This window comes from Eumetopias jubatus, unplaced genomic scaffold (genome assembly GCF_037043125.1).
Source record: "Eumetopias jubatus isolate StellerSeaLion01/CBP00866 unplaced genomic scaffold, mEumJub1_p1.0 scaffold_13, whole genome shotgun sequence".
NCBI classification, from domain to species: Eukaryota; Metazoa; Chordata; class Mammalia; order Carnivora; family Otariidae; genus Eumetopias; species Eumetopias jubatus.
The window spans coordinates 71,730,213-71,756,823 of NW_028274819.1; the positions used below are offsets into that span (position 1 = coordinate 71,730,213).

General features: G+C 34.8%; 1 protein-coding gene across 2 annotated transcripts; it reads right to left on the reverse strand.

The window, feature by feature from the left end:
- Nucleotides 1-26,274, reverse strand: CHORDC1 (cysteine and histidine rich domain containing 1). Of its 2 annotated transcripts, XR_003607537.2 has the most exons (12): nt 26,076-26,274; nt 22,580-22,629; nt 18,506-18,562; nt 17,437-17,594; nt 14,960-15,063; nt 14,321-14,379; nt 10,625-10,695; nt 9,726-9,831; nt 7,734-7,853; nt 7,252-7,314; nt 2,357-6,986; nt 1-1,679 (listed from the first exon to the last, which is right to left on the reverse strand). XR_003607537.2 is itself a non-coding variant. In XM_028093229.2 (11 exons), the coding sequence occupies exons 1-11, from the start codon at nt 26,137-26,139 to the stop codon at nt 6,840-6,842; spliced, it is 999 nt and encodes a 332-aa protein (XP_027949030.1). In that variant the 5' UTR covers nt 26,140-26,274; the 3' UTR covers nt 1-6,839. The 2 variants fall into 2 exon arrangements, 1 of the variants encoding a protein (XP_027949030.1); XM_028093229.2 differs by having other exon boundaries at nt 1-6,986.
- Nucleotides 26,275-26,611: the final 337 nt, after the last annotated feature.

Genomic DNA, 26,611 nt, shown 5'->3' on the forward strand with positions numbered 1-26,611 from the left:
TTTGCATAACACACCAATAATTTTAATGCTTCTTTCACCCTGTTACAGTGACATTATTTGCCTATGTACTTAGCCTTTCAATCATCCATATCTAAGTATACAGAGATGCAGAAAGTTGTTCCAAAGTCCAGATGATAGTAAGGCCAACTTACATGCACAAGACTTTACAAGACAAATTAAATTCATTGCCAGAGCCTATTACTTTCATTCAGTCCTGCAGACTCCATCCCTAGTTCTCAATTGCCCACCTGCCCTTTAAAGGTCCTTACCAAGTATGTCAGTGGCTCCACTGAATAAAAAACTGAAAACCCACTATCTTTTCATGATAATTTGGTCATCTGATACTGAGAAAAGACTAATAAGCAAATGGCAGTTATAATTTTAGGTTTTGCATGGTGACTTAGATGTCTTTAGATGACTTAAACTCATGCTAAAGAGTTTAAGGACTTAGGAATCAAAGTTCCTCAATTTAAGATCCAATTTCACCATTTGCTACTTATGTGACCTGAGGCAATGTATGTAGTTTTCCTTTGCCTCCGCTTTTCTATCAGTAAAATAGGAGTAATAGTAAATAATCATATAGAGATGTTCTAAAATTAAATGAAAAGCTATTCAAAACACTTGAAGTGTTTGGCAACCTCTAGCTGCCAAACTCTTGAAGAATAAAAAGTTAGCTATAGTTAGGTCTACAGTTTTGAATTACTTGTAATTGATACCTAAATTCCTAAGCCTCACCTGCAAAATTTATGTAATCTTCTAACCTAATCACAAGTGAATTATAAAGTCCTGTTATTAGACACTTTTCCTGATGGTTTTAAATTATCTGCCTGAAAAACTGAACTAGAATTCCACCTAACTGAATACATTTCAGTTCTAATATTCCTTATCCTCATATTGGCTTTCTGCTCAGTTAAATTTGTTCCTCCCCTCTGCCTTTTCCTGCTAATAATTTAAGGAGTTTTATGGAGATGGGGGAGTGTCCTGGAAGGAATCCTTAAGGTATCAAAACCAGTCCAAGTTGGCCTCTAATATGAAGTCTGCAGTCTGAGATCAGTCTGTTATTAGAATCTAGCTCTCATTAGTAGGGAGCCTTTTAAAGTTTTACACACAGTTGTAATTCCAAGAAACCCATTAGTTCTAATAAGCCCAATGTAGCAAATGTTTATAATTTGTGGATTTTATTTGGTGACACATATAATCTTTACATTTTCCTCCATCTTAAGAATATGCCATGCCTAACTAAATTGTTTAATCACTGAACCGACAGAATCAAGGAAGAGATAGTCTGTGGTGAATTTATGTTGTTTTGTCACCCAGCAGCGTTCTTTCCCCATTCTTCCAGCAAAGAACTTTTCTTTCATACAGGGGATTCAGTACAGGTGGTTTGGGTGGCACATACTGCATATTCAGGGTGTAAGCCTGAACAATCTTTTATTGGACAGTATGTACCCATAATACCTAACCAATGAGAATGACACTTGACATCTGTGGTTTTCTCAATACAACCCTAAGAAAATCACCAGACAAATCCCAAGTGAGGATCATTCTACAAAATACCTGGCCAGTCAGTACTCCTCAAAACTGTTAGGGTTTTGAAGGAAGTCTGAGAAATTGTCAAAACCAAGAGGAGCCCAAGAAGACATGATGACTAAATGTAATGTGGTGTTCTAGATGGGATCCTGGAACAGAAAAAGACATCTGGTAAAAATTAAGGAAATCTGAATAAAGTATGGACTTTAGTTAATAAAATGTATCAATACTGGTTCATTAATTCTAACAAACGTATCATACTAATGTAAGATGTTAATTATAGGAGAAATTGGATGTGGAATATATGGGAACTGTCTGTACTATCTTCAGTTTTTCTTTAAATCCAAAACTGTACTAAAGCAAAGAGTAAATTTAAAAGAAATTAAGTTAAGAGGAAAAAGACTGCAAGCCTAATCACACTTCCATGCTGCTAGTACAAACTTTATTGTACATCAACATTTTTCTGCAAATTATTGGGCCCCATTCCCAGAGTTTCTGATTTATAGGTCTGAGATGGGGACCCAGAATTTACATTTCTAATAAATTCCGAGACGTTGATCCTGCTAGTCTAGAAATGGTATTTTGATAGCCACTGGCCTAGCCCAGAAGATGAAATGATCCCTTGCTATCTGTCCTATATTTACAATATTATCTGTCTTTCCTACGCAGGCATCTTACGTTGCAGGCACTTTAAATTATGTAATTGCTTTAAGCAGGTCTCATACTAATGGGGAAAACAAAGACAAATCTGATGCTGTTTCATTACACATTTTTCTAACATGCAGTTATGAATTCCTATCTGTAAAGCTACATACAGGATACATACCATTATCAAAAAGACAATGGAAACTTGTTTTTGAAACTGAGGATTCTGAAACTTCTTTGGAGGCTGTTGAGAGAAACTAGAGATCTAAGAGTTGTCAAATCACAAATAATGAGTTTGTAATCCAGCTATTATTATAACTAAAACCCCCAGACAAAAGGACTACATATTTTATTTTATAAACTTATTTTCTAACAAAACATACGAAACTAAAAATTTGTTCCTGGTGACCAAACACAGTGTTACCAATTTTCCATGCTATGTGCCAATGTTTTATGGAACCTATTAACTCAACTGACAGACAAAAGCGGCACAGAGTAGTTAAAAGCACAGAACGCAAGGCCAGGGTGCTTGAGCTTGAAATCTCTACTCTCTATAAACTCACTAGCTTTGACTTAGACAAGTTATTTAATCTATGCAATAAATCACTTTCCCTACCTGTAATATACTGATAGAACCTACCTCATAGAGTTATCATTAGGATAAAGTTCACATTCATTAAAATCCTTTGAACAGTGAGTGGCTCATAAGAAGGGCTGTGGATCTTGATATGTACAAGAGCCAATCAATATACCAAGTACTATATTAGAAAATGGAGATACTACAGTTGGCCAAAACACAGTCAAGGTTATTGTCAGTCTATGAGTATAAAGACATTAACAAATCAATCCTACAAATAAAATATGAATATGGAACTGTAAACTGTAATAAGCATTTGAACAAAAGGATCACACTGTTTTAAAGGCATTAACCCTACTACACTCATCTAGTCTCATTTGTGGAGGTGACAGGAAAGTACTACAGGTTCACAGATGTTTCCCTCTTCCAGGCTTAATAGTAATCTTATTTCAATTAGCAAAGTCTTAAAGATAATTTAACAATCCAATCATTTGAGCAGTATACCTGCTTGATCAAAGAGAAATAGAAACCAAGTTATTTTTGACACAATTTTTAATCAACATAAAAATGTTTAAGGCTGGAAGTTTTATTTCACTTTAATGGACATTAAAGGTGGTCTACTAAATTAGAAAATTAAGGTCATTAATTAACATTTAATTAAAACATGCCCTTTAGAGAAACTGTTCTTGAAGGAATTCTTCAAAACTAAGAACTATATAAAAACTTAAAATCAAATAGTAACTGTGCAGAAGAAAAACACTGCAAGCTCAGTACTTCAGAGATCATACTATGTATAAAGCCCCAGGCATCTACACCTAAATAAAAAAGGCAAGTCATGCAACAACTCCAAATGAGTTTAAGTTCTAAGATACTTAGGCAGGAAGGAAGCAATCAGGTAAAAAAATCAACTGCCTATCAACTCAACAATTTAAATAAATGAAAGGAAATATTAACAAAACCTAAAAACAAGCTAGACTTAGCTTGTATTTCAGATCAGAGGCCACAGAATTATCATATAGGCAAAAGAATAAAAATGATACCAAATATGAATGCCTAATCAAAATTAATATGAAAACAAACAAAACCCTGTTAATGTTCTGACAACTTACAAATACCTGGTAGTTATAAAAAAAAAAGATTATGTAATCAAATGCCTTAAAACTGGTAACAGAACTCATAAATGAGCTTTTAAAAATTTATTGTCGGTGTCATGCAGTTTCAGATTGGGGAATGGCTTTTTTTTTAAAAAGCAAGGAGTGGCAGAGCAATACCCCAAAGTCATCTTAAAATATTTTCAACAAGTCTTTAAGGTTTTCTTCACCCTTAAATGGTTAAAGAATTGTCTAAAGAAAACCAAACAAGTTACACTTAATAAGAATTAAAATCTCTAGCATAAAATGATAAAATAGATCATTAGTCCTTTGCCAGTATCTGGTTACAAGAAGTTACATCACTGACCTATATAAACATAGCTCTCTAAGGTAGGTTGATTTCAATTTCTATTTTTAATGGTTTACAAGTTACTGTCTGAAATTATTACAAGAAAACTAGGGTAGGTTTTAAGAACTACCCTTCAAGTGTTCCACTAAAAAAGGATGGTCAAAATCAATGTTCTGCTTTAGGTGTAGTATTGTACCTACTGTACTAATTCTTAGTTTTGTACGTGTTCCTAAGATTTTAATACAAGGCGAAGATTACTATAGAAAATAAGACTTCTCTAAGTACTTTTTTTGCAACTCTTATAAATCTAAAATTATCTCAAGATAAGAGGTTAAAAAAAAATAAAAGCTCAACTCTTAGGACCTCACTACCTTTATACTAGCAAAGGTAGTGAACAAGAAAAAATAGTATTTTCTATTTCCCATATTGAGTTTAAGCTGTCAGATTAGTTACCAAGTGTATAATAAACTTAGTTTTGACTGCTTTGCTGTAGTAAGTACTTTGAATGCTGAGAAAGACAAAGCATATTTCTAGAGAAACAAATTTAACATTTTAAATTTTTTGACAAATAAAGTAACACATATTCTACTTAATAATAACTCTGTCCCTTTATGTACGAATCTAAGATAAAAATATTTAGATTTTTATTTGGGCAACAAATCAGAGGATCATAAGAGTAAGAGAGGAAACAGAATGGTCACTAATGTGATCACTAATATAACTATATAAGCTACATCTTTCACACAGGTGCACACACACACACACACAGAGTCAGTGCTTTGTAACTAACTCTCAGGTGAATAATCCACTTGCTTAAAATAATAGTTCAACTGCATGTAACACATTAAGATACTGCTTAGGGGAAAAAAAAGTCTCAAGAAGAAAACATTAAAAAAGGTATATTAATCATTACTTCAAATCAAATCAAGTATCAACCTCTCCCCTAAACAATAAACAAGATTTTATGTCTCCAAATGAACGTACGTCTTTAAATTATGAAAGATAATTTTTAAAAATTTAAATACAATGCCAAGTACTAGAAACTTACATACTCTATTTTGGCCCAATTGTACTAAAATGTTTACATGGCATGTCTTTAAAATACCATGTGTCATACAAGCCCAGTTGCCAGATTTTTTATGTCTTTATTTGTAACAGAGCTGAATCATTTAATAATTAACTACCTTTAGCAGTTATTTGCTAAGGTAGTTAATAATTAACTACCTTTAGCAATTATTTGCTAAGGTAGTTAATAATAGCTGAGTGAGACATACTCTTTATTAACCTGTACTTCTAAAACTGTACTTATGCAAATTTTCGTTTTAAGAATAAAAAAAAACACTCAAGGGGCTTGGGAAATAATTATTTTAATCTACATTAGCATAATTCATACCCAAATTTCTTAAGTCCTGCCAAAGTTTTGGCCTTCAAAACATTTCTTAATTTTAGTTTTCTTGGTGAGCTCTGCATTGCCTCAAAAAGTAAACTATCTTTAATGGGTTCAATTAGCATAAACAATCTAAGTCTCTGATACCTGTATCTAATGAAGTACAATATATAATCAACATTGTATCACCTAGAATTGTCAAGCTGTCCATGAAGGCCTAAAACAAAACTCCAAAAGAATTCAGCTATTTTATTTAACATGTAATAGATATTTCTCATAAACCAAAGCTTAAATATTTAGTTTTTTGATACCGTACTGTATTTCCATAAGCCTTTAAATCTATGGTTTTATACATACAGTTTTCCATCAGGGAGGCCAAATATTTTTATATATATATATAATATATATAATTATAATACATATATAAATTTCTCTTTACATGTAACTAATTAAAGATTTTAAGGGTGTAGGCTATGAATCAGGTACAATTTAGTTATAACACCATACAAAGATCTTATAAAATAATCAGAAAAGAGATGTTTAACATTATTGCTTAGTCTTAATAAAATGGCAAATTTTAACCAAACTGATACCTCTCTACTCTTATTTATAATGTTTTCTATACATTTAAATCATAGCACTTGGCAAGTAATATAGGTGCTGATATAATGTTTTAATTTAATTAGCTGTAAACAAATTCCAATTTGTTATTCAATGCATATATTCCCCTTTAACTAGCTACTACACTACCTCAGAATTATTCCTCCTAGAAAAAAGTAACCTTCCCGAGGATAAAACAATGCAGAGCTTCATCTCCTCCTTAAAGATTTTCAAGTATTATAGGAACATAAACTAATGAAAAAACTAATTAAAAATCCGACAATCCATCTTGTTTTACTAATTATGGGATAATAGAAAAGAGATGTGAACAAATGTTTTTTTACCCTTCTCTGCTAAATACACTATACCAAGAAATACTGTAACTGTTTATGAGCTACTTTCTAGCTTTTCAAGTATAGGACACAACTGCAGTTCTGCCAAGTGAGGAGAAATGAATAATCAAACTTAGGTAACTCAAAAAGAAGACGGGAGGCAAGAAAAGATAAAATGACTTTGGCTTTTAAGAACCTACCGTTGACCCTGAACTGCCAGATTCAACAACAGCAAATACAACAACAACAAAAGAGGACAGGAGCAAGCCACCATTTTACCACATAGTAAGAATTCTGAAATAGGCAATAACTTTCTTTCCCTGTCATCTCATTCTGTTGTTTCTTCTTTTTGTTTTTCCTGCTTTCTGGTAGCAGGCAGTTCAAGGCTTGCCCATTGCATAGCTTCAGCTTTTCTCATGTTGATCTCAATCTTTGTTGCAGTCATAGTTACATAACTTCTTGTTACATCAATCACCTGCAACGTAGCAGAGAATGACTCTTTATTAACCTATGTTAGCCTCGATGTTGTTTAAGTCTTAGAGGAAAATATTGGTCTTGTCTATGCTAATAATCACAACTCCGAGCTTCTAAGGCCATTTTTACACCCAGATTTAAAGTTTTTAGAAGAATTAATGGTAAGTTATATTCCTACTTTGCATCATTGGTTTCTTAAGTATGGTCTTTTTACTGTACAAATTGGGTAAAGTATCAGAAAAAATTCTGGATTCATTGATACTTACACCCCATAATTTCACATTTTGATGAAATTCCTTCTCTCCTTCAAATACAATGTGCACATTTAACTGAAAAACAGAAAGTTAACTGATCAGATCCAAATTGAAGGAACAGGATTTAAAACAATGATTATAAAAATAAGATAGTGATATAAATCATTTAAGCTATTTTAACAAACTTCCAATATTGTGTATTTTTTTTTTGAGGAAACCATTAACAGAAAATTTAACTTGCCATTTCATATTGAGAACAAGGTACTGTATTTGATAAACCTAAGCTACTATAGTATCTCCAGAATGCTTCAGAAATAATTCTATTATGCAGAAATTTTCATTTAAAATAGTTTGACAGTAATTTCAAACATTTTTTCCAAATGGAAAAGATTAAAAAAATCTTAAAATCGACCCAAACACAGTATTTATAATACATTAATATAGAGAATAATGTATGAAGACAATTTTTTCTCAAAGATATTTAGTGTACTTACCAATGTACTATTTGCTTCTACTTGGCTAAGTTCTGGAAGTGAATTTTTAGCATATACTGAAATGGTGACCTCACCCCCAGTCTGATGCCAGTCATGTCTACATGGAACAACTTTTTTCCCCTATAAAAGAAAAACCTTATGAATTTACCAAGTGCCACAAAACCTCTCAAAAAAAGAGGAATCTGAGCCAAATAATTAAAAAAAAAAAAATTACCGTGTGCAACTGGGCCCTTAATGTTTTTAAGGGCAAACAACTTCAAAAATTCCCACCTAATAAAGGTTTAAACAATAAACTATCACAACTATCACAATAAAGATAACCTTTATAGTCTTATGGCTGGAGAACACACTTATTCTTCCATTTGATTTTTTTCTTTTACAGCCATAGCATTAATATACACTGAAAGAACTCCTACTAAATTTTATCCTATTTTAACATTTCTGAAATCCACTAAGCACAGTCATAAAAAGACATTTGCTTAGTGAAATAATCCAGAAAACATCTTAACCTCATGCATAGAAATCTTCCACTTATTTTCTGTAAGTTGGAATTTGACTACAAATTAAAATTTCCAATTTCTACAAATTGGAACTAATTGACTACTTACACCTGTCTGCTATCTGTTAGAGAATAGCTTATTTTCCTCTAATAATAAAATGAAGAAAAAAGTGGTAATTTGTGGAAGTTATGTTTTGGTTATTATTATAGAATTAACTATTACCTACCAGTGGAACATTGCTTTATCAAGGACTATTTAAAAAAGAGACAAATTCTGATTTGTTTTGTAAACTTATGAGAGCAACTTAGTTACATAATGTAGGAAACTGTGAGACACTACTGCTGAAAATGCAATATTTACATTTTGGTATAATTATGCTAACAGAATTTAAATTACTTACATCACTTACATTTTTTGCCCTTAGCTACTAGCTCAGACACTTAATACTCGATAGATGTATGCACTAAAATATAACAAAACATTATTTCATCAAGGGTTATACTCTGAAAACTTCTGCATATTACAGAAAAACATTTTATTTTTTTAAGCTAAAACTTCCAAAATTTTGGTCCCTGGAGAAAATACAGGGAGACTTTATTAAGTCTTTTTGTTAATAAAACATTCGTGCAAGTTTTGTGGCAGATGAATTATAACTTGAAGGACATATTTATAATACCAAAGCATGTTATTAAAAATCCAGAAACTATGTTAAAAATCAGAAACTACAGAATACTCAAATGTAGAATGAATCCCTAAAGCAATCTGAAAATTTACAATTATTTTATAAGTTAAAAGACACATATAGTGAAAAGGTTTGTTGTTAGTGGGGTTGTTATTGCCAGTACAGCACATAAAACTAATACATTATAAAATACATTACAATAGCTAAGATGCACTTACTGAAAAATAAATTGCTTGCCTTCTTACAATTTAATGGGATTCTGGACACTTATTTGCATAGCCTATGTCTTTTTAAAAAGCTATCCAGTGAAGCTGGAACCAAAGCTTTTTTGGTTGTTTTGTAAACTACCCCGAAGCAGGCAGAGGCATTCAAGACAATTGGAACAAGTCTGCCAACCTTCTCTTTGGCCGCTAGGTGGAGTGATTTTGCACTGTAAATGGTTGCGTGAAGTTTTAAGCGGCCAGAAGAGAATCCAAAGTCTTAAGTGATTAATAACATCGAAGGAGTAGAAAAATGATTAAAAAAAACAAAAAGTGGGAAGAGCCTATGGAATTACAGAAACACATGCTTCAATTTTGGCAGAGGCTTTAGTATTTCACAAAAACCTGTATTTTGCATCATCATACACAATGGCTACTTGGGATCAAAGAGTGCTCTGGGAGCTTGACTCAATTTTAATTTTTAGGCACATCAAATCTTTACTGTATGAGAGACAGAAAAACTTTTTTTTTTAATTTCTGAAGACAATAATCTTAAATCTTAAAAAAAAAAGACAAATATATCCCAATATATTATGAAAATGTTACTTACAGCATCCTTTTTAGTCCACACGTGTTTCCCTGTTGTACAGCCCTCTTGGGCTAAGAATGTATTGAAATCAGAAGTTTTTTTCCTACAACAGCTCCAGTATTTCATCCTTTAAATTATCATAGAAAAACTTCAGAAATAAAATCTTACAACCACTTAAGTCCAAAAGTACAGTGACAGTGTGATTTTAAAAGATAAATGTGTGCAACGTTAGTATTCTACAAAGTGTCTAAGTTACTAAATAGTTAAAACTTTCAAAAGACTAATCGTTTTAAAACCAGAATGGCATTTATTGTAGCAATTCTGGAGCTCCTGAGTAAAGATGCTTAAAACCATCACAAAATTCCAAATCCACTTTTCACTAATAGTTTTTTTCACTAATAATTTTCACTACTTTCACTAATAGTTTTTTTCACTATTAATTCCAGTTTCCTCATAAAGCTCCCAAAAAGTGATACAAACTGGAAGATTTTAACATGGTACTGCATTTCTATAAACCACAGCATAGTATGGAAGAGGGGCTAGATCTCAGTCGAGCGCTGCAGAAAGTGTGGATTTTCTTGGATGACACAATATTGGTGTCTTAGTGCCCCAGGGCCAAAAATTGTAACTGTCCAGCAATGCACAGAACAGTCCTTCAAACTAAATAAGAGTAACGACCCATTGAAAAATAAGGGAATAAGGAAAAACAGGAGGTCTGAATCACAATGGTCACTCCACTGTAATAATTGTTTCAGTTTTCTCATATGTAAAAAGACAAAGCCCACATTCTAGGTTATTCTAAAGATTCTATGACAATGTAAGTAAAATACCTAATAATGCTGCATGGCAAATAATGTTTATAGGCATATTAACTTTTCTAACCTCTACCATGAAGTTTTAATTAGTCATGTATAAGTTACCCTTCATGAAAAATAGGTACTCCAGAATGATATACACAGACTTCTTCTAGACTCTGTGGACCCTGATATGTCTAAAAGAGAAAAAAGAAGAAAAAATTAGCTTCGTATCTCAATGTCATATTTCGTAAACATTTGTAGAACTGGTGACCTCTAAGAACTATGAAAATGCTCAAGAAATAACAATTACCTAGAATATTCATAAATTCACCCCAGGCCATTCCAATAAGGAATGAAAAATGATTCCTTTTTAGATACGCTTAAGTTTTAGTTCCCTGTGAAAAAGGCAAATAGAAAAGTAGGCAATGGGATCTATTAAGATGCTTTCAGACTTTCAGGTACGAGGTCACAATTCAAGCATATTCAGGTATTTAAATTTATAGGACAATATTGAAACCAAGAGATTAGTATTCTCAATGGAAATACAGTTACAACATGATTTATATGTACAGGAAACTGTGTGGGTATTACGAATTAATAAAGCAATTCTGGAAATTCTACAGTGCTGTTGACTTCTTATCCCTAGGAAGGGTAAAATGAGCTGCAGACCTATAAATATATCCAGGGTTTGTCTGGAAGATCCGGGCCCCATTGCTGCTGTAGGTGAAGGCTCTACAGATGAATTCACAAAAAGTTATGTTAATAAAACACAGATGCAGCCAGTAGTATATTTTTTACTTTGGTATTTATAGCAACCACCTACAAGTACAGAAAATAAAATTCTGTGTATTTACTTTTGGTAAATCCAAAGTACTGCCTGTGTACATCTCCTAAAGAGATTCCATAAGCTCATAAAAATCAGTTATGTTAGATTCTGAATTTATCACTATTGCCCCCTCAACTCCTACTCTTCTTCCTACCTTATTCGATGGCACCATATCCATGTTTTCTATCATGAAATCCTGTCAATTTAGCTTGAAAATATCAGTTTAATTTGCTTACCTTCCTCATGATCACGAGCAGATTTTAGACAATGAGACTATACTAACAGATTCTAATTCTTTTCTCTGCCTTCCATTTCTGTATTCTACTCTCTAATTAAAACATGTATCACTCTCTTGGACATCTACCTCACACCTTACAGTTATCAGTTCCAGGTGGTTTGTACATTTTAAATGTGCCTCTACATATGAGAAAATATTCATGACCTTCAAGTAGGCAAACTTCTTAAAAAGAATACAAAGAATACTAGCCAAACAAAATGGACAAATTGGGTTTCACTAAATTAAACAGCCTCTGTTTATCACAAGTCACTATTAAGACAGTGAAAATGTATAGTGTCTCTCTCTGGTTAAAAAATAAAAAGAATTCCTAAAATCAGTAAGAAAAAGCCAACTGATAGAAAGAAAAATACGTAAGATTTCAGACATTTCACAAAAGAGAATATCCAAGTGACCAATAAACATACAGAAAGGTACTCCAACCTCATCAGCAGGAATGTGCAAATTACAATCACAATGGGAACACTACACCAGAATGGCCAAAATATAGAAGACTGATATTACAAAATGTTACCAAGGTGTAGAACAAATGGAATCAGCCTCATATACTGCTGGCAGATGTGTAAATACAACCATCTTCAAAAACTATGAGGAAGTATCTGTTAAAGCTGGACATAGACACACGATCTGGCAATTCCATTTCTAGTCATATACCTAACAGAAATGTATCCACATGTCCCAAAAGTCGGGCACAAAAATGTTCAAAGTAGCATTAAACAAAAAAAGTTAAAGGACAAATAGAAAGGTAAGCTGACTGGCAACATTCACACAGCCGCATATTTTATAATGAAAATGAACAAACTATGGCTACGTGCAACAAAGATAACTCTAACACACATTTCATTAAGCCAAGGAAGACAGGTGGTGCAATACCTGGTCTACGATTCTATTCACATTAAGCTCAAAAATAGGCAAAACCAACCTATCTTGATAGAAAAACATGGTTACTTTTGGGAGGAAATAATAAATGGGCGAAAGTATAAGGAGGGCTCTACTTTGTGAAAATCCCTTGAGCTATAAATTTACTTACATCTGTATATTTTTTAATGTTATATTTCAATGAAAAAGATCAAATAATGGCCTAACCTACATCACGTGAGATCTAACTTTTAAGCACTATAAAAGCCTTTAAAGATCTGGTCCCTACTTCTCTCTCTTAATCTCCACATCAACAAATTCTATACATTATTAACTGTTTCTTGTTTGCTGTATACTGCTATCACCTCTGCTTGAGGTACCCTTTCCCTTTTTGTCCATTTACGGAATTGACACTCATGTTTCAAAATCCATCTGAAATTGTTTCTCTCTGATCTTCCTGCACTACCCTCCACCCCAGTACTCAGTCATTCTCTTCTGTCTACTACTTCTACCTTACATACATGTAAATCCATTTCCACTTCCATCCCTAAATAAGCAAGGTGATCTCAAACTTAACACGAGGGAAAATTACAAACCTTGTTCCCCAAATCCTGTTTTTTCCTTCTTGGTTAATGGTGTCACCAGTCACCTAGCTGCTGGAGCCCAAGTCCCCTCCACTTAAAGTTCATTAGCAAGTTCTGCTAATACTTCCAAATAGTATTCATTCTGCATAATTTGTCAGGAGCCAGGCAGGCACTGTTCTAAGCATTTAAGGATACAGCAAAGAACAACAAAAAAAATCTGTCCTTGTAAACCTTACATGAGAGGAGGAAGGGAAGGGAAAATCAGATCATAAGCAAAATACATATGCAAAAGAAGTAGCATGTTATAAGGGGATTAGTGTCCCAGAGAAAAAAGGACAGTTGGGAGTGGAGATGATGAAGGGTATGCAATTTCACACAGAGGGGTAGGAAAAGTCCTCAGATGTTCACGTAGATCCCATATTTAACCACTTCTAAAAAATAAGCTCCAATCCCACTGCCTGCTCTTCCACAATTGCATCCTAGCTGGTTTTCCTTCCTCCAAATCCCCAGTACCCCATTATATTTGTCAGGTTATCAGCCAAAGAGGTTTTTTTAGAACCCCTCCTTAAAACTCAGAATGTCTTCCCATTACACACACAAAAAGCCCAAACCCCTCAATGTGCCCTGTAAGGACCACCATAATCTTGTCTACCTCACTTACCCCTACCTTTCATATTTCACACCCAAGACCAAGCCCCACTGACTTTTCTCATAATTTCTTGAAAAGCCAAGCTTTAAAGGCTCTACACACACTGCTCCCCTATCAACTTGGAGGTTTACATAACTCACCTGCTACATTATTTAGATTTCTGATTTAGTGTCACTACTTCCCAAAGGACTTTCCTGACAGCCTTATTTTTAATAGCTTTATCTCCTTGTTTACTATATTTTCTTTGTATCTACCTAAATTCATAATATTTAATTACCTATGTGTTATCCTTCTCCCTAAATTAGACTATCAACTCCACAACAGCAGAAATTTTTGCTTCCTTGATACTGTATTTCCAGCCCCCCAAACACTGTCTGGCATACAGTAAATGCTGACTGAATTAGAATTACTTATTCCATGATTCTGTCAGATATGATGTTTGTCAGAGACAGTCTCTTACCCATGTTCACAGCCCTAGTCCATAGCACACTGACCAATACATAATAGGCACCCAAATGTTTGTTGAACTGCATCAGTAAATTGCACCCTCTTCTTCAAAAATTACAATTCTACTTCCACGACACAACACAAATTTTATAATATATACCTTTGAACACCCTCCATTTTTACATGAGGTCCCAATCTTAATTTCATCACTGTCCTCTTCTAAAACAAGAAAAGAAAATCAAATTAGAAACATTAAAATACTTTAGTGTCACTCTTAACCTCTTTCATAAAACAAGTATTTGAAAAAATACTAAATCTAAAAAACACTGTTATTTGAGAACAATTTTAAGTTATTGAGTTTTCTACGTGACCTTTCAGGGAATATATTTAAAAAAGCTGTTAAGAAGTCAATTATTGTGATTAAGTTTTGCCCATGTCCCCAAATGATATATGACACATTTCTATTCTATAATGCAATACAATATCGAACATCTTAACCCTATAAAAGAGAAATCATGAAAGGGGTAACTACTTTCCTCCATGGTACTGAGTGTAGGTCAGAATATACTGAGTATATTTTATATTACACACAATGAAACATTTAATAAAGACATTTTAACAAAGACATTATGAATAAACCCCCAATTCATTTTGTGGTATTACTGGTATTTAGAAAACAAAAATAAATTCTTTACTATAATGTGCTACCTTTTCATATTTATATTCAGTGAACCATACTGCAGTGTCTTTTAGATAATTGATTAATAGTACAGAAAAAAAATACAAAATAAAATCTTACCTTTCTTGTTTTCTTCATTCCCCGACGACAGTTTAAGTTTATCAAGTGCTTGTTTTAGGGAAGCAGATATTTTTAATTCCAATTTTGTCATTGGTTCATCTGGGCTGGAGAATTTTTAAATTTTATTACCATTATTGAGGTACCAAATATATATATATATATATTTTTTTTTTTTTTTTACTAAAAATAAATACACTAAGAATCTATAAAAAGCCAAATGCTTTGTGAATCAAGTTTTTCCTATTAAATAGTATTTTACAAATAACTGCAATATGTATCTATACTTTCAAGTTTTAACAGAAAAATTCTGATATTAAAATATTAAAACTCAGGCACCTGGATGGCTCACTCAGTTAAAGCATCCGACTCTTGATTTTGGATTAGGTCATGATCTCAGGGTTGTGAGATCAAGCCCTGAATCAGGCTCCACACTAAGTGTGGAGCCTGTTTGGAATTTTCTCTCTCTCCCTCTGTGCCCTCCATAAATACATACATAGATACAAAAATACATAAGTAAATAAATATATTAAGTCTCAAATAATCATGCTATTGCCAACATGGTAAATTATTAATCAGTAGGTCTAATGGGAAGGAAGTAAAGAATAGGAATCCACATTTGCCAAGAAGGAACCATTAAGTACTTTTACATTCCACACCTAAGCAAAATGCTGGGCATACAATTAACAGGCAACAAATATGTACTAAGTGAATCCATATTCCTACTAGTGGAGATAATTCACTTTGTGTGGACACTGGTTATATGCATCCATACATTCAGATAAAATTTTATCACAAGGCAATTTCAGTAGGGTTAAAAATCAATAACAACACCCCCCAACACTTCATAATGGTTAAGTGTTATGCGTACAATTTATTTAAAGCCGTTCAATAAGTATTAAGCATATTAATAAATGCAACAATAAAAACAGAAATCCTAGGTTATTCGTTCCACATCCTTAATGAAAACTATTGTAGGAAGATGTAGGAAGCATTAAGAACAGTACATAAAAACCTATACTCCCATAATCTCTACAATACTACCAAATGAATTTATGGAAAAGTACTTAAATTTCTCACTTAATCAGTAATCCATTATTTAAAGTAACTATTAACTCATACTGCTAATTATAGTAGACACCACTGTAAGACTTAAGAATGAGCCATGCCAAAGCTGTCTTTCCCTCTTAATTTTTTTTGTAACTGGCAAATCAGCCAGCAAGGCATCTGATAAAAGTCTCTCATGATTATGAATAAGGTGGAGATGGAATAAAAATCAGTGTAAGTAGTTTGGTTGAATGAACAAACGTCAAAAAGTCTCTCAGGCTTCTTATATTGGTCCAGTATTATTCAATATGCTATAAATTTATTTAAGACCAATAAAGAGAAAAAGTCATGAAAACCATTAAGTCCATTATGGGAAAAATATCAACTCGGGGGGCACCTGGGTGGCTCAGATGGTTAAGCATATGCCTTTGGCTCAGATCATGCTCCCAGCTCAGCAGGGAGCCTGCTTCTCCCTCTGCCTCTCCCCCCTGCTTGTGCTCTGTCTCCGTCTCTCTCAAATGAATAAATAAAACCTTAAAAAAAAAAAAAAATCAACTCGGGCCATATTTGAGACCAAAAACTATCTGTTTTCTAAGTCTTATATTCTGGTTCTAAAACAATACTCAAGTGCAAAATGAAGGAGGCCTGGTTTAACAGTGGCAGCCAACATGCATGTGTGAGAATGTAAAACAGAGTTTAGTTGACCAGAAGGTAAGTACAAAGAATCTGGGTAATTCTACTGCATAAGGAAAAAAAAGTATTTTAAAAGTACTTTAACAGATCTGCCATCTAAATCAAATAAATAAAAAAGTTTAATAGTAATAATAAAATTATCAGTTTTCAGGTATCTGAAAGTAAAAGGAGTGACTAGGTTTGTTCTAGTGACAAAATATGCACAAATGAAGGAGACAGAATTTGACTCAATATGAGGAAAAAAATATACACTTAGTAACAATAAAATGGACTAATTTAAAATAAAAGTAAATTCCTCTTCACTAGAATTATTTGAAAGGAAACTAAATATCCTTCTGTCAGGAATGTCCTAGAAAATATTCAAGAAAACAGCAGAGGAATGAAGAGGAAGGTGTCTAAAGTTCTTTTTCAAATCAAACTGATTCTCTGACAACAATCCCTTTCTAGAATTTCACTATGCCACAGTGAAAAAGACATGTCAAGTCACAAAACAGATGGAGTCTTTTCTGCTTTTGACATATTATGATTATATATAAATATGCAATGGAAGTTTACTGTGTACATGCCCTCAAGTTGGAAGGGAGAATAAAAATGGAAGGTATTCTTAAGGGAAAACCTAATAGATAAAAAATTGGTGACCTACATAATAGCTATAAATGGTATTACGTAAAATCATAAAATACCAAGAATAAATGCTATTATTCACTTGTTACAAAAATATACAACTGTATAAAGTGTACCTTGGCCTTTTTATTGCTTCTACTGGTTTAGGGGCTTGAATGATGTGCTCCTGAAACTTGGGTTTCAGTTCAGAAAGTTCTTTCTTCTCAGTATTCTTGACTTCAGGCTTGACTGGCTCAGGTGGCTTCTCACTATTATGCCTGCCTTTTGTACAGCCCTGTTAGGGAAGGTAAGAGTTATCCTAGCATCTGTTTCACATGCCATGATAGAAAAATTAGTTTTCTTTATTATTAATAAATTCTACTGTTTGCTTTCTCCACACGGACTTATTTTAAGAAACTAAAATCTAAATCTGCAATATTTGTAAATAAGTTCTTATATCTTAATGTATTTTAAAAAAGTCTTTGAATTAGTTCATAAATATCAGCTTATACTATAAACACAGCATCAATTTTTTTTTACAGTAAAATTCTGGAACTCTCACATGGAAGTCTACAAATTATTAACAGAAAAGGACCTTGATTTAAGCCCTACTTCTTCTACTTATTAGCTATTTGACCTTGAGCAAGGAAATCTTTTTAAACTTCAGTTTCCTCAAAATGGAGGTAAGGGCACTTACGATATTTTCTGAGAGGATTAAGTAAAATAAGAGTGTTTGTCAAATCTGGCAGGTGAGTCAAACATGCATTGTAACATCTCTGAAATCGCAACTTTAATAGCATGTCATGTCCTTAACAGCTTTTGTTTTCTTTCTTAAGGGTATACAGAATAAATGGTACATCTTGGTAGCATCTTAGATTTGATAAATATCTATTGTTCCTCACTATAAAAATGCCTTAAATAGCTACCTACCACTTCCTTCTTGATGTACTTTAAAGACTACTTATATCAAGGACAAACCTATATTGACAGGTGGCTAATTAATATTGTGAAACTTTTATCTCTAAAACGGATAAATTCCTTATTTTAAAGGCTGTCAACAGAGGTGAACTCCACTTGCAAAGAAAGGCTCTATGTGCAAATTAACAGACCACTCAACAGATGTCCCAAATCAGACTCCTCAAATCTGGAGCTTCCCATTATTTGTACTTTCTCAGGAGATAACCTAGGAAAAAAATTAATACTTACTGCAATGCTTAAAAAATCAGAAAAATCGGTTGTTCTTCTCTTACAGCAAGACCAACCCTATGAAACAGAAAAAAACTGAAAATTGAATTTGCATAGAACCACAGCCCACTAAGAGTCTACTTGCATATATCCTTGAATCTAGCAGTGACTTGCACATATATAGATTTCACAGTTGTGAAGTGTTATAAATGATTCATCAAATCAAGTGAAATGATCTTTAGTTTTTGATTTTAAAAAAAGCTAATTAATCAATGTTAAAGGTGATTTGTGCTGTGACTGATCACAAAAGGAAGTACCTCAAAATAGGGAAATAAAAATCGCTTATTTTTTCAAGACTAGTACTTGATTTTTGGAAGAGAAACATTTTCTAATTTCTAAAAATATCATATATTTTAAAGGATCTGGGGAGTAAGTGAAGTGCTTTACTTTAAAAATCCAGTAAGTCAGAGACATTAATTATAATTCAGCTTCTAAAGAACTCACTTTAGGTGTTCCCCAACAATAAGCATTCTATTTTCAGAACAACATAGATTGATTAGCATAGTAGCCTAAGAATTGTTAGATCTTTGAAGGTTAAATGATCTTTTTAGCGACAAGCATAAAAATACAGAAATTACAATGCTGTGTGTGATTTCTAAGCAAAATATCAAGTGGCTTACCAAAAAATGGCTTTTAGCTGTCATCTGTAATTTCAATGTAGTATAAAAAATAAGAAAATAAAAATGCAGCAGTTTCAAGACTTGGGATGTTCTAAATTAGACTAAAGGCTAGGATTTGCACATATCCATCTGGGCCTCACTGCTTTTCTCTATACACTATATGAAGAATTTGGTAGTGATTGTTTTCACACTACTTTCTTACAAAATTATTTTAAAGAAAATGTTAAATATGCTATAATTTAAATTTTCCTTTATTTTGAACCTGAATTCTTTTATTCTGAATTGAGACGTGTAGGTGAAAACCTACTATAACCTTAAAATATAGTATTTAGTTAGCATTGATAATACAGTCATCAGAAAAGTTATTCTGTACAAGAAAAAGCTTTATTGTCTTAATCATATATAAAGAATTACAGCAGATATTCTGGGGATACTGGGATACATATATGATACATACTAGTTATTCCCAAATGCCAATCTGGGATCTATGGCAGTCCTCAGTAAAATAAAAAAATGAAAGAGCACCTAGGTGGCTTAGTCAGTTAAGTGTCTGCCTTTGGCTCAGGTCATGATCCCAGGATCCGGGGATCTAGTCCCACATCAGGCTCCATGCTCAACGGGGAGTCGCTTCTCCCTCTGCTGCCCCCCCCGGCTTGTGTGCGTGCATGCGGGTCTCTCTCTCTAATAAAATCTTTTTAAAAAATGAAAGATAAATTTAAGTATGTGAGTATAAGGTTGTCATTTCTTAAGAAGTATTGTCTCTCTTTGTCTATGCCACTTCTAATTTGAATACTAAGATGTTCTTTCTTTTGTATATGCAATGTTTAACTTATTTGCCAATTAAACCAGCAACAGTAGACATTACACTGAGTTACCTATTTTGTCTGTCTACATATTTGCGGTGTGAAATCCAACAGTCTTAAAAAGTACAGGTCTTTAAGAAATGTTTATAGAGACAATAATAAACAGAATTGGAAAAGAGAAACAAAAATACTTCAGAGTGAAATCCTTAAGATTAATTCAACAGGGTGATGAACAGCTGGGTAGTAAAAAAAAAAAAAGAAGAGCAATGGACTGAATGACTATAAAGTTTGTGGTATCATTACTAGCAGCAGCAAAGCTGAAATGCCGGCTATTTTTGGAATAAGAGTTCACTTTAAAAACTGGTTTGCAGGGGCGCCTGGGTGGCTGTTGGTTGAGCGACTGCCTTCGGTTCAGGTCATGATCCTGGAGTCCCGGGATCGAGTCCCACAACGGGCTCCCTGCTCAGCAGGGAGTCTGCTTCTCCCTCTGACCCTCTTCCCTCTTGTGCTATCTCTCATTCTCTCTAATAAATAAATAAAATATTTAAAAATAAAAAAAATAAAACCTGGTTTGCAGTCGCAAATAAAATGGAAATAACCTGCAGAAGCCACTAGCACAGAGATGACGTTTAAGGACAGAAATGCATGAACTAAATGAGAGAAAACAGGAAGCTAAAGACAAAGGTGAAATACGTCTATGGTTAGGAGATAGAAACATATCATAGGAGAAGAAAGAAAAAGAAAAACATACATAAGAAAAATAAACATAGAATAAATGGCAATCCAGGAAAGAAAAAATCCCCTCACTCTTCTGCAAAAGTAAATATACCCACAGAACCACAGTTTCCACCCCCCAAAATGTTTGTAAAGCAGCTAAAAAGATGTGAGAAGAGCCATCTCTCAACTTACCCTATCAAATGGTTGTTCTGTTTTCCTCACTTAGAACCAGACTAACACAAACTTGTTATCTGCTCACACATCTTTATTCACACTTGGCTATCTAAAAGTGAAATACCAAAAAGGGTCCACAACTACTCCTTGGAAGGTATAATTAGAAATTCAAAAGGCATCAACAATACTTAAACATGTAAGACTACTTATGTTCCTAAAAACAAAGTACCAACACCTAAAACCATGGCAGCCACACTGCAACATTTTCTTTTGAGATACACATTAAACAAATAATCAAGTCAAAAAATGGGCAGAAGACATGAACTGACACTTCTCCAAAGAAGACATATAAATGGCTAACAGATACATGGAAAAAATGTTCATCATCATTAGCCATCAGGGAAATTCAAATCAAAACCACAATGAGACACCACCTTATACCAGTTAGAATGGCAAAAATGGACAAGGCAAGAAACCACAAATGTTGGAGAAGTTGTGGAGAAAGGGGAACCCTCTTACACTGTTGGTGGGTATGCAAGTTGGTACGGCCACTTTGGAAAACAACGTAAAGTTCCTCAAAAAGTTAAAAATAGAGCTACCCTATGACCCAGCAATTGCACTCCTGGGTATTTACCCCAAAGACACAGATGTAATGAAAAGGGCCATATGCACCCCAGTGTTCATAGCAGCAATGTCCACAATAGCCAAACTGTGGAAAAGAGCCAAGATGCCCTTCAACAGACGAACAGATAAAGAAAATGTGGTCCATATATACAATGGAATATTACTCAGCCATCAGAAGGGATGAATACCCAAGTTTTGCATCAACATGGATGGGACTGGAGGAGATTATGCTAAGTGAAAGTCAAGCAGAGAAAGTCAATTATCATACGGTTTCACTTATTTGTGGAACATAAGGAATAAAATGGAGGACATTAGGAAAAGGAAGGGAAAACGAAGGGGGAGAAATTGAAGGGGGAGACAACCATGAGAGACTATGGACTACGGGAAACAAGCTGAGGGTTCTAGAGGGGAGGGGGGTGGGGAGATGAGTTAGCCCGGTGATGGGTACTAAGGAGGGCACGTACTGCATGGAGCACTGGGTGTTATACACAATGAATCATGGAACACTACATCAAAAACTAATGATGTACTGTATGGTGACTAACATAACATAATAAAGGAAAAAGAGATACACATTATCTTTTGAGATAAATGTTACCATATTATCATAAATTGTAAAAGATCAATAAACACACCAAAAAAACCTAGTCAAACATTTTATTATTTCTCTAACTCTCCAGAACACCAAGGAAGTACAGGTGGAAAACAGGTGGTGTCTCAGTTTGGCACTCTTTACTGTTTATAACAATCTTTCCTAAAATTCAGAGCCGCTCTTATTATACAGTAGCTGCCTGATAGATTAAGAAACTAGGATTCAATACACTGCTTTCACTTCCTCTCAAGATTAAAAAGAAATGAAGAGTATAGAAAATGAGAGTTGGAGTGGAAATAACAATTTTATAACTGAGAAAGATCTTAAGATCACCATCTACTGTCTTTGCCTTTAATGGAGTACTTGCTTAAAGCACCCCAAAGCGGTCATTAAGAAAGCAAAAAGTCACAGGCTGAGAAAAAAAGATAAAAAAATGAAGATTTAGTATTACACCTCTAAATTTAATGTACGAATATGAAGGGACTGAAATATACCAAGTTCTTACCTTTAAGGCATCATGGAAGACTGGAACACCTGGGTGATATGTGCAAGCATCTGGTCAAAAAGAAAGAAAGGGGAAAAAATACATTTTATTATGAAGAAAAAAATCATTTTCTTCAGGTATTAACATTTAATCCCTTTTCCAAATGCAGGTAATACTCTGCTTTTCCTTAAAAATTCACAAATGCTAGCGTCTGACGGGTGGCACACAGTGCTTAATACAGTATTGCATTACAATAGCAGTAGTTAAAATTCTAATTCAAGAGTATGATACCTGTAGATAATATGATATACTGCAAGTATAACAAACTGTATTCTATTCCTTTAATCTTTGTAGTTAAACTTGTTTAGTACCAAAACTTCAAGCTCCACGATTTCATCACCTTCCAATTCTGTTTACAAAAATACTATCAAACTTCTAAAATATCTTTTTAGAGAATCTCTTGGACAATCTGTGGATCAATGCACATAAGAACACATTTTAGAAGGACAGTTTCAAAATTTTAAAAACTGATGTTAATATCTAATTGCTAATTTAACTTTCCTAGACAGGTGTCAATAGCTAAATACAAACCTCATTAAATAGATGTTTAAATTCTACGGTCTATTTTCAGGGTTGCCACTGATTGTTACTCTGTATTTCTCTGCCACTCCCCCATTACACCATCAATTTTCACTAACTCTTATGAAAATGAGCTTAATACAGTTTGCAATATGAAGTATTACATTTTAAAAAATTATTTTCTGACTAGACACAACCATGAGCTTAGAAAAAACTGGTCAGCTCCACATCTGTGCAATTTTCTTATAAGGCTACTTTGCCCCACCTTTTGTTGTCTGTTTAGCTTTAACTGGCCACAACCTCTGATTCCTGGTGTTGCCTTACAATGATTAATTCCTGGTTCTTAAAGAAATCTTCCTACCCCATATTAATAGCTAGTATGGTTTCCTTAGCAACCAGGTGTTACACAGATACTATGTTAGGCTAATAGAGCAAGAAAGTGTCAGGTATTTTCATGGTACAGTAAGTAAACCCATGGAATAAGAAGAAGCTATTAATTAAGGGAAGCAATAGAATTAAGGGCTGAAAAAGGAGATTCAAAGTAGAAATGAATATGCAGAGGGATATGAAGTTGAGAACAGAATTAAAAAGAGAACAAATAGAGTATTTTCAAATATCAAACTTACATATAGTCAGAGGCATAAAATACGTAATGCATAACACACTAAGAGGCATAATCATCATAATGGTCAGTTTGGGCAGAATGGTGGTAGCAATGAGTCAGGTCTTAACCCTACAATTAGTAGCAACAAAATTTGAAAATCACTGCTTTCAAATGTAAATAACAAGCAGATGGTTATTTTCCTCTCTAGCCTTTTTCAGGTTTACCAGTTTAGCTCAAAGTTGTATTTTATGGGTAACATTGTAGCAGTTAAGAACCAAGGGCTTGTCATACTGGGTGTGATCCTGGCTCAAATTCTGGCTCTGCCTCTTAGTAGCTGATTCAGTTTCTATATAAATATATACACATACACACACACACACAAACACACACACACACACACGAATTATATAAAAAACTGAAGAGGTGTTTTTTTCCAGAATAACTATTTAATATGTGAAAGATACCAACTGTGTCTTCCATAAACATTAAGTTAGCTTGTGTTTCAAACTAAAACCTAGTATCAGCTTAGAAAGAAGATTTTTAATTTTTGTCCATACAAAGGTCAAACCTCTCCCATTCCAAAAAACTTTCTCCTAACCAAGTTCACAGTTTACTATTAGCTCTTATTTTCTACTTCCTATCTCCATTTTAACTTACCATTGAAACAACTTACTTGGAGTTAAGTCTCTAACCCCCATTTTGCTAAAGCAACTAAACTTTCTACCACCTTATTGAAGCTCCCTGCTGAATTTAGTACTGATAACACAATCCTTGAATGTCTACTCCTCTCACTTTCCCACTTCCCCCAATTCCTATCTCTTTCCTAGGCATTATACCATCACACACACACACACACACACACACTCGCTGCTGACTTCCAAAAACTGGCTGTATCTCCCTCATAATTTCAGGCTGGTACAGAACATTCTATAAACAAACATATTTACTTTGGGGCATTAATTGTCCTAGGCAACAAAGCCTCAGTCTTTCCATTTAATATTAAAGTAAAACATAGCAGACAGTAAGGCAATTTACTTTTTACATAGGTTACCAAAAGCAAAGGCTTTAAAACCTCTTTTCTTCAATTCTGTCATCCACTGAAATCTCACAATTTTCTCTTTGAGTAACTTCATATTAATATAAAAATGTCAAAGACAGAAACATGAATACTGTACAAAGCCTGAAAGACTGTATTCTACTTTATCCATTGAATCCTGCCAAGTCTTATCATTTTAAATTATGTCACCAATTCAATACCTGTGCACTAAGTAAGTACTTCAGACAACTCAGGGGTGGAAAAGATTTTAAAAGGCACAAATTTTAATTTCCTTCACAATGCAGGAACCATGCTGCTACCATATTGAACCCGGCTTCTCTATAAAATACGTCTAATAATACCTACTTCATAGATTAAATGTGAAGATTAAATGAAATGATGTAGTAAGTGATAGATCAATGTCTGGCGTATAGAAAACACAGTAATTGGTAGTTGAATTTGACAAAGTGGTGTCATTTCCCACAATATTCAAGAAACCAACTCCCTTTACTCCATTCACCATTCAAAATTCAAACTGTTCACCTAGTCTAGTCACTAACTTTCACTTTACATCCTTAACTGTACACGAAGGAACAATGACTTTATCCGGAAGATGGCACGTTGTTAAAATGGGAGGATCACAGCAAAACTACGCAACATATAAGGTTACTAAGTAAGACAAGGGTAACAAATGCACCATCCATCCCTCCAGACACATCAAAACTTAGTGTAAAGACAGAGTAATTTTCCTAAACCAGGACACTTAAAAAAAAGTAACTTTGTAAGTTGGGTGGACTGAACACACGAAAAACAAGACTTTCAGAAAAATAAACTTCTATACTAATTCAACGAGCCGAACTTAAACGTTAAAATAACTCGCCCGCTGCCCAACCTTCCCATCCGTCTCCGTCTGCCTCACTCACAGACACGCGCACACCCGCCGCTAAGCGAGTCCTGTAGCACCTGGTTAACTTTTGCTCCCCCAAAGAGACGGGGCGGAGGGGGGCAGGGAAGGGAGAAAGATGTTCTAAATTCCAGGCGAATCGGCGAGTGAGCGGACGACCGGGAAACACGTGGAACCGGAGCGTGGGTCCGTGGGGCTGCGCGGCTGCGGGGAGAGGGTCGGACGCCTCTTACAGAGCGCTCGGGCGGCCGGGCTGCGAGCGCGACCCGGAGGGACCCAGACCGGGGCAGCGCGGCGAAGGCTCGCGGGCGGACCCCGGGACGCCCTTGGGCCCAAGGGCGTCCCCCGGCTGAGGTGGAGAGGGGAGGAAGGGCTGGCGGCGCGTTTCTCTTACCGTCGGAGTTGGTCTCGGGATCGAAGCGCTGCCCGCAGCCCCGGTTGTAGCACAGCAAGGCCATTTTCTTTCCCCACCGTTAAACGTCGGGTCCAAACCCAGCGAAGAGCTAGAGGCTGCCCATACAACCCCACCGCCGCAACCACCGGTCTGACGGCTGAGGCTGCTGCCGGCTTCCGGAAACGGCCGGTTTAGCTTCAGGAACCTTCGCGAATTTTCCGGTTGCGCAGGCGCAGAGCAGATGGGAAGAGGAGGAGGGAGCAGCGGGAGGCCCGGCAGCAGCGGGGCGGCTGTGGGTCGGGCTCCTGAGGCTGGCTGCAAGGCTTGGCGGTGGCGCCGGATATTTGAAGAAGAGAAAACCTAAAAGCAGAAAGTGATGGCATATCCGAGGGACTGACGTGCTGTTTCCAGAATTCGTCACTGGGTAGCTCTTGCAGCCAAGCGGCCGCCCTGCCGGCTGGGCCCCAGCACCGCAGCCTGCGCCTTGCTTTTGAGACTTACTATAATCACGGCATTGTTAGTTCGCCTCTTAGCTG